This window comes from Aspergillus eucalypticola, assembly GCF_003184535.1.
Source record: "Aspergillus eucalypticola CBS 122712 chromosome Unknown BO83scaffold_2, whole genome shotgun sequence".
In the NCBI taxonomy this organism is placed as follows: domain Eukaryota; kingdom Fungi; phylum Ascomycota; class Eurotiomycetes; order Eurotiales; family Aspergillaceae; genus Aspergillus; species Aspergillus eucalypticola.
Window position 1 is genome coordinate 1,233,048 of NW_020290276.1, and position 12,895 is coordinate 1,245,942.

At 52.9% G+C, this 12,895-nt stretch overlaps 5 protein-coding genes and 2 non-coding genes across 7 annotated transcripts; 5 read left to right on the forward strand and 2 right to left on the reverse strand.

The window, feature by feature from the left end:
- The first annotated feature begins 53 nt into the window (after nucleotides 1-53).
- Nucleotides 54-124, forward strand: BO83DRAFT_t32. The gene has a single exon. It is a non-coding gene; the product is annotated as a tRNA-Gly (tRNA).
- A 454-nt stretch (nucleotides 125-578) lies between these two features.
- On the forward strand, nucleotides 579-3,107 carry BO83DRAFT_374706 (six-hairpin glycosidase). The gene has a single exon (XM_025530260.1). The coding sequence runs from the start codon at nucleotides 656-658 to the stop codon at nucleotides 2,693-2,695; it is 2,040 nt and encodes a 679-aa protein (XP_025392884.1). The 5' UTR covers nucleotides 579-655; the 3' UTR covers nucleotides 2,696-3,107.
- Nucleotides 3,108-4,106: 999 nt separating this feature from the next.
- On the forward strand, nucleotides 4,107-7,702 carry BO83DRAFT_374707 (NRPS-like enzyme). Its single transcript, XM_025530261.1, has 4 exons — nucleotides 4,107-4,558; nucleotides 4,606-4,867; nucleotides 4,914-7,090; nucleotides 7,172-7,702. The coding sequence occupies exons 1-4, from the start codon at nucleotides 4,277-4,279 to the stop codon at nucleotides 7,559-7,561; spliced, it is 3,111 nt and encodes a 1,036-aa protein (XP_025392885.1). The 5' UTR covers nucleotides 4,107-4,276; the 3' UTR covers nucleotides 7,562-7,702.
- A 315-nt stretch (nucleotides 7,703-8,017) lies between these two features.
- BO83DRAFT_433889 (uncharacterized protein) lies at nucleotides 8,018-8,421 on the forward strand (the record flags this gene model as incomplete). The annotated part of the gene is made up of 1 exon (XM_025535723.1): nucleotides 8,018-8,421. One exon carries the CDS (start codon nucleotides 8,018-8,020, stop codon nucleotides 8,372-8,374), a length of 357 nt encoding a protein of 118 aa, XP_025392886.1. The 3' UTR covers nucleotides 8,375-8,421.
- A 60-nt stretch (nucleotides 8,422-8,481) lies between these two features.
- On the reverse strand, nucleotides 8,482-10,588 carry BO83DRAFT_352816 (putative flavin containing polyamine oxidase). Its single transcript, XM_025529009.1, has 6 exons — nucleotides 10,307-10,588; nucleotides 10,228-10,258; nucleotides 10,034-10,171; nucleotides 9,936-9,986; nucleotides 9,635-9,887; nucleotides 8,482-9,574 (listed from the first exon to the last, which is right to left on the reverse strand). The coding sequence occupies exons 1-6, from the start codon at nucleotides 10,411-10,413 to the stop codon at nucleotides 8,577-8,579; spliced, it is 1,578 nt and encodes a 525-aa protein (XP_025392887.1). The 5' UTR covers nucleotides 10,414-10,588; the 3' UTR covers nucleotides 8,482-8,576.
- Nucleotides 10,589-10,623: 35 nt separating this feature from the next.
- BO83DRAFT_374712 (uncharacterized protein) lies at nucleotides 10,624-10,829 on the forward strand. The gene has a single exon (XM_025530262.1). The coding sequence runs from the start codon at nucleotides 10,650-10,652 to the stop codon at nucleotides 10,812-10,814; it is 165 nt and encodes a 54-aa protein (XP_025392888.1). The 5' UTR covers nucleotides 10,624-10,649; the 3' UTR covers nucleotides 10,815-10,829.
- A 268-nt stretch (nucleotides 10,830-11,097) lies between these two features.
- Nucleotides 11,098-11,168, reverse strand: BO83DRAFT_t37. The gene has a single exon. It is a non-coding gene; the product is annotated as a tRNA-Gly (tRNA).
- Between the last annotated feature and the right edge of the window lie 1,727 nt (nucleotides 11,169-12,895).

The window sequence follows — 12,895 nt, forward strand, 5'->3', positions numbered from 1 at the left end:
ATTCTGCATAAATAGCTCAGATAAATAAATAAGGCAGCCATTATCATATACCAGCATCATTGGTCTAGTGGTAGAATTCATCGTTGCCATCGATGAGGCCCGTGTTCGATTCACGGATGATGCATTCTTTTTTTCTGCATCTTTCTTGCCTTCTCTCTCACTCCCCCCTTTTGCTTGGGTGGGTGGTTCACTCGATTTTTTTAGTTGCGTTTTTCTAAAAGATGAAAATAATACAGAGAAAGTTGCAAAACTCCCTGTTTACAGACGTGGGCTGCTATCCTGTTTCGTATCCCGTGTCTCTCTTACCTTATCATGCACCCCGACTTGTCATGCCACCATCCCACCCAGGATAGCAATGGTCTGATGACTTGCAGATGCAGTAATACCACGTCTGGGGTGTCTGAAGGACTGCACGTCCGAGCCACCCCCGCAGGAGAGATTTGATGAGCTTAATTGCGTGGTTTGCGAGACGTTCTCCCCTGATCGCCGATACCCGCCAATCGGCGAATTCCATGCCCTCCGAATCCCCTGCGGTTTAAATTACCATCCCCTCTCCTCCACCGGAGATTGTCCCTGAGGAGAATGCGCTCTGATTCTCATTCAAATAAGAGTACAACGATTGCTCTACCTACCTTCACCATGACGCACATCCATCATGCGGTCTCTGCAGGTTTTCGCCCTTGCAGGCGTTTTGGGCGCGTCTGCCCTTGATGCCGACGCCATCTTGAGCAATTACTTTGGGAACGATGCACCTTGGTATAGCGATCGGATCCCTCTCTTTGAGACTGATCTCTCCGATATCCAAGATGTCTACTACTATCGCTGGAGCATCTTCCGGGCCCATCAGCGCGACCTTGGCTCCTACGGCTACATCACGACAGAGTTCCTCAACGATGTTAGCTGGCAGGAAGAACCTTATGCCCTGCTGATCGATGCCTCCAACTTCCATCTGCGCGAAGGCCGATGGTGTCGCGACCGTCGCTTCACCAGTGACTACTCGTCCTTCCTCTTCGGCCCAAATGGCGACCCCTACCAATTCTCCGAATGCATGGCCGACGGCGTCTGGCAGGCCTACCTGGTCAACGGTGTCGCCGATGATGCCACTCCCCTGCTCTCCTCCATGCAGACCGTCTATGCCGGCTGGAACTCCACCACCCTCGGCGTCGGTGGCTACGACACCTCCAAGGACCTATACTGGATCCAGCCCCTGACGGACGCGACCGAATACACCATCGCCAGCATTGATGCCTCCGGCGGCGAAGATGGCTTCACAGGCGGATATGCCTTCCGACCCAGCATCAACAGCTACCAATACGCCAACGCCCTGGCTATCGCTCACATCGCCAATCTGACCGGCGACACTGCCGTCCGCGAGCAGTATACCCAACTAGCGAGCGCCCTCAAGACCCGCCTCCAGGACGACCTCTGGAACAGCACCTTCGAGCACTTCATCGACCGCTACGAGGAAGACAACGAATACGTCACCTATTGGGACTTCATTCGCGGCCGCGAACTCGTGGGCTACGTTCCTTGGACGCACGACCTTCCAGACGATAACACCACCTACGCCAACGCATGGACTCATATCCTCAATTCCTCGCAGCTAGCGGGCGAGCATGGCCTCCGCACCAACGAGCCCAGCTACCAATACTACATGGTCCAGTACCGCTACGACGGCTCCAACCCGGAATGCCAATGGAACGGCCCCGCCTGGCCTTATCAAACCACGCAAGTCCTGACGGGCCTCGCCAACCTCCTCGACCACTACCCGAAAACCGCCGCAACAGGCGTCATCACCACCGCAGACTACACCAGCATTCTTCGCCAGTACGCTCAACTGCACTACAACCCCGCCCGCGGCGGCGTCCTCGACATCGAAGAAGACTACTACTCTGACACGGGTAGCCCCATCGTCGGCTTGCCTCGTTCCCCGCACTACTTTCACTCAGGCTTCGTCGACCTCATTCTCTCTGGCTACGTGGGTATCCGACCTCGTGCGGACGATGTCCTAGAAGTGAACCCCCAGGCGGACGCCTCGGCAGTGAGCTACTTCCGCGCCGAGCGCATCCTCTACCACGGTCACGATGTTGCCGTGCAATGGGACTCCACAGGCAGTCAATACGGCACGGTAGGTCTCGTCGTTGAGGTCGACGGCGAAACAGTGGCCACTAGCAAAACCCTCACCCGTCTCACGGTTGAGTTAAGCTCCGCTTCTGCGCCGGAAGTATCACGCCCCATCGCCGTATCGGTGCAACTCGCCGCTGATAGCGAGTATCCGCGGGGTAGTGTATCTGTGGCAGACGCTGATGCGGACGACGTGCACGCGGCTATTGACGGACGAGTCTGGTTCTATTGGATTGAGGACGTCGCGAACGGGTGGGATAGTCCCGTCGGCAATGGTACAGAAGTGTGGTACCAAGTGGAATTTGAAAATGCAACAAGCACAGCAAGTGCTGAGATTGCGTTCTTTGCGAATAGTACGCAGGGGTATGATGTGCCGGAGAGCTATCGGGTGGAAAGCACTGGCTCAACAGGGGAGTGGGAGGAGGTGAGTAATGGGAATTATAGCTCGGCGGTGGCGAATGGAATCACGACGGTTAGCTGGGATGAGGTGAAGACGGAGGCGTTGAGGTTGGTGTTTACGCCTAAGACGGGGAAGATGGTGCGGTTGGTGGAATGGAAGGTGTTTGGGTAGTGGCGGAGTATGGGAGCCAAATATAGGGTTGAGGGATTTTGTGCTTGGTTCTCTAGGTATTAGTATAGGTATACTGATTTTGTCTATTATTCCTGACTGGAATGGTGCAGGGGCTAGATGGTCTGTGGTAGATATGCTGCCACATGGCTGCATTATGATTGTGGTTCAGGAGGGAGAGGCAGTAAAAGTATCCACCATCGATTAATGTAAACCCGAACGTCAACCATGGATCAGAGTTACTGTCAGCTAATGGTTGATGTGAAGTGCCGCGCAATCATTATTTCCAGGAGGGATAAACATTCAACAGGTACTACTGTACATGTGGAGACTTGACCTCCTGTGAAACCTTTGAGATTGTAGATAGGGAGGTTGGTTAGAAAGTACTACTATAATGGCACAGATATGTATCCCAACATTCGTATGATCAGCAACTTATGCAAGGTACATCCAACTCTGCACAATGTCATCATCACTAATCCGTGTCCCGCCCTCTTCCTCCACAAACAAAGTCATGAGTAGCTTAAAACAGCCGGCCCCTCGTTGCATATTACCTAATTCAGTTAGTGTTACCACCAATATCAACCAATTATTATCATTACGGAGCATTACTCCCAATTGAGAATGCCGAAATCCGACACGCGCTCCAAAATTACCCAAAGCAGTAATATCCTCTGATTTAGACAACTTGGATTGCCCTTTCTCGCCCCACTCGACTGTTTCATTCTGATTCTTGTTTTCTCTTTGCTCGGGAATAACACAGTGCTCGGTTTACCGTGCTTACTGTTTGTGCCTGATGCCCGCTACATAGTGTATGTGGCGGATGATATAGATGGTGGGTATTCATAAATGGATATCGTATGATGGCGTTGCACAATCCGCATCAGGTAATACTATACGACGGCACTACATCCCTGGTCCGATTAGGCAGGGGTACGCAATGCAGCATTCCGAAGGAATTTCAAGATACTATGTACTAACAGAGATAGGATATCCCTCTTATCTAGATACTAGACTATCGCCGAGACGGATATCCCGCCGCCACAGCTGGACCGGAGACTTGGTTTGCTAAGCTTTCGGGGTGTGGATGGAGTCCGTGGTAAGTGGATAGATTTGCCAAGGTTCTTGTTCTTGATAATGAGAAGAAGTTTGAGATTCGGTATTCCAACTATGTCTATGGTAATGGATTGGTTGTTGGTGCATGAACGTAGTCGTTAAGAGTTGTAGTAGGTTTAGTTAATACCGGTAGATGATGCACATAGCCCTGTCGGTACTTTCTAGAATTGATCGGCAGCGTCACTGCAGACTGCTCCACCGGCATAAGTCCGTCTAGTGTCACCGTTTGCCTGGATAATCGGCTCCTCCCCTGGCCACCATAATGTCCAAGGTTTGGTCTGAATTCGCGCACAGAAATGACACCTGGACATAAATACCTCGCAAACTCGCTCGATTTCTGGTTCTATCCTCATCATTGCATCGTGTTCTGTTCTGTTCGTTCTTCACTGCTCAAAACTGTTCTCACCGCATATAGACTTGCTATTTCCAAACTATACTTCATAAACTCTAATACTACTTACTACGCCAATGGCCGCCACTCCCGGACAACGCCTCCTCCCCGTGGTCGTCGACCACCTCGCTCAAGCCAACCCTGCTCAGCGCATCGGTCTCATTCCCACGGGTGCTGATGTCTCCGATGGCTATGATACTGTGACCGTCCAGCGTCTGGCCCGCGCGGTGGACGCCCTTGCTTGGTGGATCGAGAAGCAGATCGGACGCGCCCAGGAGCCAAAGACTATCGCTTACATGGCTAGCAATGATGTGCGATACTTGATCTTCCTCTTGGCCGCTCATAAGACGGGATACAAGGTATGTCCCACATATTGTAGTTTTACATCCAATTTCTGACAGAACAGCCCCTCCTCCCCTCTACACGTCTATCCGACGACGCCTACCAGCACATCCTCAACGCTACCGACTGTCAGGCCTTCTTCTACACACCTGAAAAGCAGCGCCGCGTGTCGGAAATTCAAGCCTTCCGCCCGGATACTACTTTCCACGAAGTGCCCTCCCTTACGGAGCTCTTCAGCACCACTGCCCAGCCCTACCTTTACACCAAGACCTACCAGGAAGCCGAGGACGATGTCGCCATCATCATCCACAGCTCCGGCACAACAGGTACCCATGCCACAACCTTGATTATTAGCACATCTAACCGATATAGGCATGCCTAAACCCGTCCCCCTGACGCACGGCTTCCTCGCCACCATCGACTACGCCGCATATATCTCGCGTCCCCAATTTCGACAATCCACGCTGTTCAACGACCTCCAGCCTGACACCCTCGTCCTCTCCACCACACCCTTTTTCCACCTCATGGGCCTAATTGCCTTCTTCGAATCCCTCTTTCACCACATTCCCTTCGTCATCCTTCCCGAAAAGCCTCTCTCCGCGAACCTCATCACCTCCGCTATCACCGCAATCAAACCTGCAGCAGCTATGCTGCCTCCCTCCGTCCTCGAAGACATGTCCCACGTCCCGGCCGCCCGCACTGCCCTCAGCACCCTTGAATACGTCTATTTCGCCGGCGCTCCTCTCGCTCCAGAAGTCGGCGATGACCTGTCTCAACTCACCAAGATGATCACCGTCATCGGATCCAGCGAAATGGGTATCATCTCCTCGCTCGTCCCCCAAGGCAAGAATGTATGGGGCTACTTCGATTGGAACCCAGCCTATGGAGTGGACATGCAGCATGTCAGTGACGATATGTATGAGCTCGTCATTCCCCGCCGAGCAGACAGTCGCCGGATCCACGGCATCTTCCATACCTTCCCAGACCTCACCGAGTACCACTCCAACGACCTCTTCATCCGACACCCCGAGCATTCTCACATGTGGAAATACCACGGCCGACTCGATGACGTGATCGTGCTCAGCAACGGCGAGAAGCTAAACCCTATAACCCTGGAGAAGATCGTCGAGGGACACCCGCGCGTCCACCGTGCTCTCCTCATCGGCCAAGCCCGCTTTGATACAGCCCTCCTTATCGAGCCCAACTGGGCTATCGAGGGCGAAACCATTGACGAAAAAGTCTTCATTGAAGGCATTTGGCCCACCGTGGAGCGCGCCAATGAAGCCGTCCCCAAGTACGGCCGCATCGCAAAGAACAAGATCCGCCTCTCTGATCCCAAGAAGCCCTTCCAACTGACCCCCAAGGGCACCACGAAGCGCCACGCCGTGAATCAGGACTACAAAGATGAGATCGAAGCCATCTACGCAGCAGCCGAGGAAGAAACAGCCGCTGTTGAGCTCCCCACTACCCTCACCATCGACAACCTCCGCACCTTCGTCCGCTCTCTGATCGCCAATCTTCTTGACCGCGCCGACCTCCGCGACGATGAGGACCTCTACGCCGCTGGTCTGGACTCGCTGCAGACCATCCAGCTCGCCAAAACCCTCAACAAGGCGGTCATCGCCGGCGGCTATCCCGCTGGCCACGAAATCTCCCAGCAGCAGATCTACGCCAACCCCTCCATCTCCCAGCTCGCTGTCTACCTGCACGACCTAGTGACCGGCAACCTGCGTACAACGACCATCTCCCGCGCCGACCGCCTCGCCGCCACCATCGAGAAATACACCTCCCAGCTCCCGCGCCGCACGACCCCTGCCGTCCCTGCCCCGGCCAACTCCACCGTGATCCTCACCGGTTCGACCGGATCGCTAGGAACCTACCTCCTTCACAGCCTGCTGATCGACTCTAACGTCGGAAAAGTCTACTGCTTCAACCGCTCCGACGCGGCCGACCGCCAACAGCGCAGCTTCGCCGACAAGGGTCTGGACACCGCGCTGCTCAACCCCAGCCGGGTAGAGTTCCTTACTGTCTCGTTCGGCGCACCACGCTTCGGTCTTAGCGAGACCAAGTACGCAGACCTCCTGGAGAATGTGGACTTCATTATCCACAACGCGTGGAAGGTTAACTTCAATCACCCGCTCGAGTCGTTCGAGGACCCGCATATCAAGGGCGTGGTGGAGTTCATTTCCTTTAGTGTGAGGAGCAAGTATAACGCGCATTTGTCGTTCGTGTCCAGTGTGAGTACCATCGGCGGATGGACGGAGAAGTTGGGCCCCATGGTGCCAGAGAAGCCGGTGGAAAGTGTTGATGCAGTGCTGGTGCAGGGGTACGGCGAGTCGAAGTTCGTCGGTGAGAGGTTGTGTCTGGCTGCGTCTGAGGGGCCGGGCGTGCCGACGACGGTATTTAGGGTTGGGCAGATTGCCGGGCCGACGAGTGTGAAGGGGATGTGGAATTTGGATGAGTGGGTGCCGACGCTGGTGAAGACGAGTAAGGCTGTTGGGAAGGTGCCGGCGAATTTGGGTGGGTGTGAGGTTGATTGGGTGCCTGTTGTAAGTGATCCTCTTCGTTTCCTTCTGTTTTGATCTAGAAGTATGGGTGGGAATGGAAGCTAATCTGGATGGTATTGCTAGGATACCCTCTCAGCCATCACCACCGAACTCATGCACACCCGTCGTCAAAACCAATCTGCCACTCCGCACGCCGTCTACCACCTCGTCAACCCCTGCAAGACACCCTGGGCGACCCTCGTCCCCGCCATCCAGGACAAGTACCCCGGTATGCAGGCGGTGCCGCTGAACCAGTGGCTGGACGAGCTGGAAGCGATCAAGTCGCCGTCGGAGACCGAGGTGCGCGAAAAGCCCGCGCTGAAGCTGCTTGATTTTTACCGCGGACTCACGGGCGAGATGCTCTCGGCGAGTATCAGTGTGGAGCAGACGCGCGGGGGTAGCAAGACCATGGAGGGATTGGGTGCAGTAACGGGGGATCTGATGGGCAATTGGTTGAGGCAGTGGGATTTTTGATTTGATCCCTTGCCGGGTGTAATGTGCCAGAGTGAGTGGCTGGCTGTAAGGGTTGATTTGTTTCACACGATTTGGGTTTGTGTTTGTTAGCGATAGGTAGAAATTGCGATTTGAATTCGATAGACATGCATAACATTCCTGATGCTTGTTTTAAAAATCTTGGTGATCTTTCCCTACTTTGGGGTGGGATGCAGGTACCCCTGGCGTGGGTTGTCTTGCTTTGATAGCTAGCAACTGTAGTCGGTGGAATGAGGGTATTTATACCTATTACTGTATAACCCCGGGGCTAGGTTCGCTTCGTTATTTTCTCCTTTCATCACACCATTCTTCATTCCTCTACTACATACATACTCTACATCACAACCACAAAAGTAACCACCAATTCCCCCCCCCCCTATATATCTAACTAACCACTCCCCACCAGACACCCAAGAACAAGAAAACAATAGAAGCAACATGCATCTCTCCACCCTCCTCCTTCCCCTCCTCCCCACCGCCGCCCTCTCCGCAATCTGCTACCCCGAGACCGGTGGCTCGAACTGCGCCTCCCTAATCAGCATCAAGGAATTCTACTCCCTGCAATACTGCCAGTACCGGTGGAACGTGCTCTACGGCGACTGGGACCACTTCGTCAACAATATGACCAGCCCGACGAAGGTGCACGCCAGCGTGGGCAAGACAGGTGTGTTTGATAGCTTTGAGGACTGTCTTAATGGGTTCGAGGATGTCGTGGAGACTTGTCATGGCGTTAGTCAGGGAGGTGTCATGACCAATGGGAACGTTAGTCTTAATGTGCATTTTTGTGATTGGTGAATCCCCTCCCCATCCCGGGCGGGGGAGGGGGGTTTGTTATGATTATGAGTGATGTATGGGATGGATACTATAGTTGAATAGATAGTAGATGGCTTAAATGATGATATGTTATATTCATACTATATATATACACCACACACATTCAGTTCACCACGTAGAGCCGGTGAAAGAAGAGAATGAGGGAGGGAAGAGGGGGAACAGTTTAATCATCGTTGAAATCATAAAAACTGTTTCCGTTCCACCCATCCACGAAACTGTAATCCGCCAGTGGCGTAGTTCCATGCAGCGTCTCATAATGCTTCCTGCCCTTGCAAGTAGTATTCGCCTTGCAAGTTCCGTTCAGAATACTGCTGATATGCAGCCCCGCAGCCTGGCCCTCGAACCACGCCCCATGCAAGAATCCGAAGTAGGTCGGACTGGTCGCCTCACCGGCGAACCACAATCTGCCCGCATTGGCACGCAGATTCTCATGCATCTCCAACGTCGTGCCGGGCGGCCAGTTCGAGTAACTGCCATGCGCCCAGGGCTCCAGGGTCCACCGGGGGTACATGAACGCAATGGGGTCGGGAATGTTCTTCTCCGGGAACATCTTGCGCAGGACTTCCATGACCTCCGCCTTGGTCTTCTCATCGGACTGGCGTTCGGCGCGCCAGGCGAACTGCTCCGTCACGGTGACGAAGATGATGTTCGAGCCTGGGAAGAAGCCCTCTGTGCTGAGGGACTGGAAGACGGGGTAGTAGCCGCGCATGTAGGGGTCCGCGTAGAGGAAGTACTGGGTGTCTTCGGGCCAGAAGGTCTCGTTGAATTGGAGGAAGATCTTGGTGTAGGTAGCCATTGTGAAGCCTTCGATGGATTCTTTCTTCCATTCGGGCAGGGATGGGGTGAAGGTGACGGCTTTGTTTTGCAGCACGCCCAGACTGAAGGTGCAGATGGCGTAGGAGGCGCGCACGCAGGAGCCGTCGGAGCTGTGGACGGTCACTCCGGAGTCGGAGTAGCTGATGTTGGTGATGTGGTTGTTCAGGAGCAGGCGGGTGTCGTTGGGCTTGAGGAAAGTCGACGCCATGCCGTGAATGATGTGGCTGTAGCCGCGCTGGTCGATGACGAAGTTGTCTTCGTCGCTGAAGCCGTTCTCGGTGAGGTTCTGGCCAGCGACACCGAAGATGAAGGAACTTTCGAGGGGCGTGTAGGCGTCTTCGAAGTCTGTGTTTCGTGGTAATTAGTGGTGTGTACGTGTGTTTGGATTTTAGGTGGGCGACGCACCCCATGACCACCAGTCAACGGCTTGCGCTTCCATGTCGTCGACCTTGGGGCGCCAGCCAGCCAGTGCCAGGCCAGTCTGGGCGGTCTGGTCCTGCAGGTTGTCGAGGAGCATGACACCGGCTTGGGCGGCGGCGGCGTCGTAGATGTCGTCCCAGACGTCCATCAGCTGGGAGTAGTCCTTGTATCCGTACTGGTTGTAGGTCGACACGTTGCTGTAATTGGAGTAGATGGTGGAGAGATTGTAGACTTGTGCCTTTTGAGGGTTAGAGTAGTGGTGTGGTGATGAAGGCTGGAGACTTACCAGTGTCCAGACGGGGTTCTGCGGACCCCCAGGAGTGCCGAGTCCTTGGACCTGTGATTGTTAGCCGTGCAGAATGCCACCTTCAATGAATGACATACCCAGTTGCAACCCATCTCAATGATGTACGGGTTGCCATCTTTGTCCTGGCCAAAGGGCTTATGCCAGGCGCGACCGCCAATGGTGTCGCGGTATTCGAGGATCATGAAGTCTTCCATGGAGGCATTGTGCAGCGTTTGCTGGTAACATATGAGCAAGTGGAATTCCTTCTGAAGGGACAAAGGAATTGACCTACGGCAGCAGCAATACCAGCCATTCCTCCACCACTGTCGAGGTTAGCTTTGATCGCACTTCAGGCCCGATGGTAGTCATACAGAATGGCAACAGTGGTCTGCTTGCATTGTCCCTCATCGCGCGCATGGGGAACAGCCGCGCTAGGCAGCGCCAACGCTCCAAGAAGAGCCAACAACGAGAGCTGCATGGTGAGTGCCTCTCAATTCCCTACCGTGCCTGGTAGCTAGCTAGCAAGCAAAAGCGAGAGGCATGAATAAATAGTACAGAGAAATGGGCTGCCGAGGTCGGACGTGACGGATAAGGAAAGCACCGATGGGGCAAGTCCATGCGGGTCTGATTGTTTTCTCAGCTGGTCTCCGCACGAAGGAGCAATTCCGCAAGTCTCTGCTTTTAATCTATTAGCTGCAACTATAATGATAGCTAATGGTAGCTAGTTGGGGAGATTGTTGTCCATTGGCCCAACCTCCGCTTCAGCCGTCGGCGATAAGCAAACAGGGCGGTGGGACCGACCCCGGCGGGTCGGCGATCGTAGCTATTGGCAGTCACCGATCCCTGCAATTGTCTTCAGCTGAAAAAGCTAATGCCTAGTGAGGTGTGCTAGCTGCAGTAACCAGGTACCATGGCGGCGAAAATCCGAAGTCCAAATCCCGATTGGCACTGAAGTGGCTAGAAAGTGGAAGTGTCGAAAAGACATGTTAACTGCAGACCTGAAAGGTCTTAAAACAAAAAGATGAACTACCAGGAAGATAAAGGATGATCTGCCCAATTAGGAAAGGTAACTAAGGAAGTGGAGCAAGGTGAGGCGGATATGAGGGGTAAATACGACTAATTGTGATCAGCAAAGCTGAAGAAAATAGAAACAAAAAGATGGTGCATCATCCGTGAATCGAACACGGGCCTCATCGATGGCAACGATGAATTCTACCACTAGACCAATGATGCTGTTGCTAACCAGTAGACTATCTGATTTTGCTGACGGAAACTTACCTTCTTTTCAAGTGTTATGAACTACCACCATGCACAGCAATATTCTGCGGCGCAGAATTCAGTACATGACAGGATATTCAACCTATTGTACTATTGTGATTATCTCACACTCGTTCTAAGGATGTCAATCGGTTCGGCTTATTGATGCAGTATTTAGGCTTACTGATCAATCTGGAAGTTACTACGCATTTTACCATATTGTTGGTTCATATACCACCCAGTGTCGGCTATATATATGGCTAAGTTTGATACGCCGTAGTTCGCCGCAGACCTTCATGAAAGTCAACTAGTTGAACTTAAACCCCTCAAGCTACCGAACCATTCGAGGATAATACTACCGTGACACTACCGGCCTAACCCCATAGTTACCCATCGCTGTAAATCCGCTCATGATCCCACTATGCGCAGTGCTCCATTCTGTGTGAGGCCCCCCTCCACATAATAGCCTACTATGGTTCGGTATGTCTAACAAGAGGACTCTGAAGCAGTCATCTTTCGCATTGCTTGGATTGCTTTGATACTTCGTGACGTGAGTTAATTATGCCGGCATACTGCAACCAAATGGAAAACACCAGGCAAAATGCCCTGCTTCTGCACCACCGTCTACTCCTCCCAAAAGTCCGAACACGACATCCATGCATAAATAAGTCGATATCAGCTGGCCACACCTCTGGTACAGCCAAATGACCCACAATAACATTGCAGGCGACTGACATGATCGCAAAGAAAAGGGTACCATCAGTCCGAAAGCTCAAGATCTGGGGAGCTGTTGACCCAACGCAAGGGATCCGTACTACCTCGAGAAGTCCACCACCTAGACAGAGACCATGGGCAAGACTGAAGGAGAAGAAGGCGAGTAAGCTTCTATCGAGCTAGATGATAACGCCCTTTGTTGGTACTGCCTCGGTAAATATTCAACGCCCTCCAACTCAGCTGCACATACTTCTGCTGTGCCTCGAGTTAGAAAGCACAATAACCATCTCCGGGTTGAAGATTTGTCATACAATCAACCAGTTCTTTCTGCTTTCTATCCCTGCACTCCAACACCTCATAAAAAGTCGTCATCGAGCCCTGCTGTAAATGACTGCCTGGTGCATCGTATTTCTTTCTGCTGGCACTGATAGAGCTGGGCGGGAAAAAGGAAGCATGTCCTGTGACTGATGTAGGCCGTGGCTCCTGAGCCTCACTCTCAGATCCCATTCCTTTTCCATGACGACCACTCCAAGTTTTCCACATTCATGCCAACGTTAGAACCGGGAACCAACAAGCTTTAACCGTGACGAACAACCCTCTTAGATTCAGCGACATCTTTGCATTGTGTGGCACACGCATCCTGCGTAACTGTATTGGTGGGCTGCGTGTGACGTTCAGTGGGAGCCTCATCCCAGCGGGATCATTGACCTTGTGTACATCCTCGTACTAAGTTCTTTGTCTCTTGTGGTAGCTGCCACAGTGGGGCGAAAAGGCAAGTGTAGAGAGCGTTGCAATAAACATTTAGGAATGTATGGGCCGAGTTGAGCCACTAACCCTAGATAGCATATCAGATGTCGATGAGTAAGGCAATGATGATCGCACCGCCGTAGATTAAACAGGGTCAAATCAGCAACCGAGAAAAATTGGTCGCGTTCCCTCCATAGCATCTGATGCAGTTTGAGATGGGTATTGGCGAGACCCACGGAGCA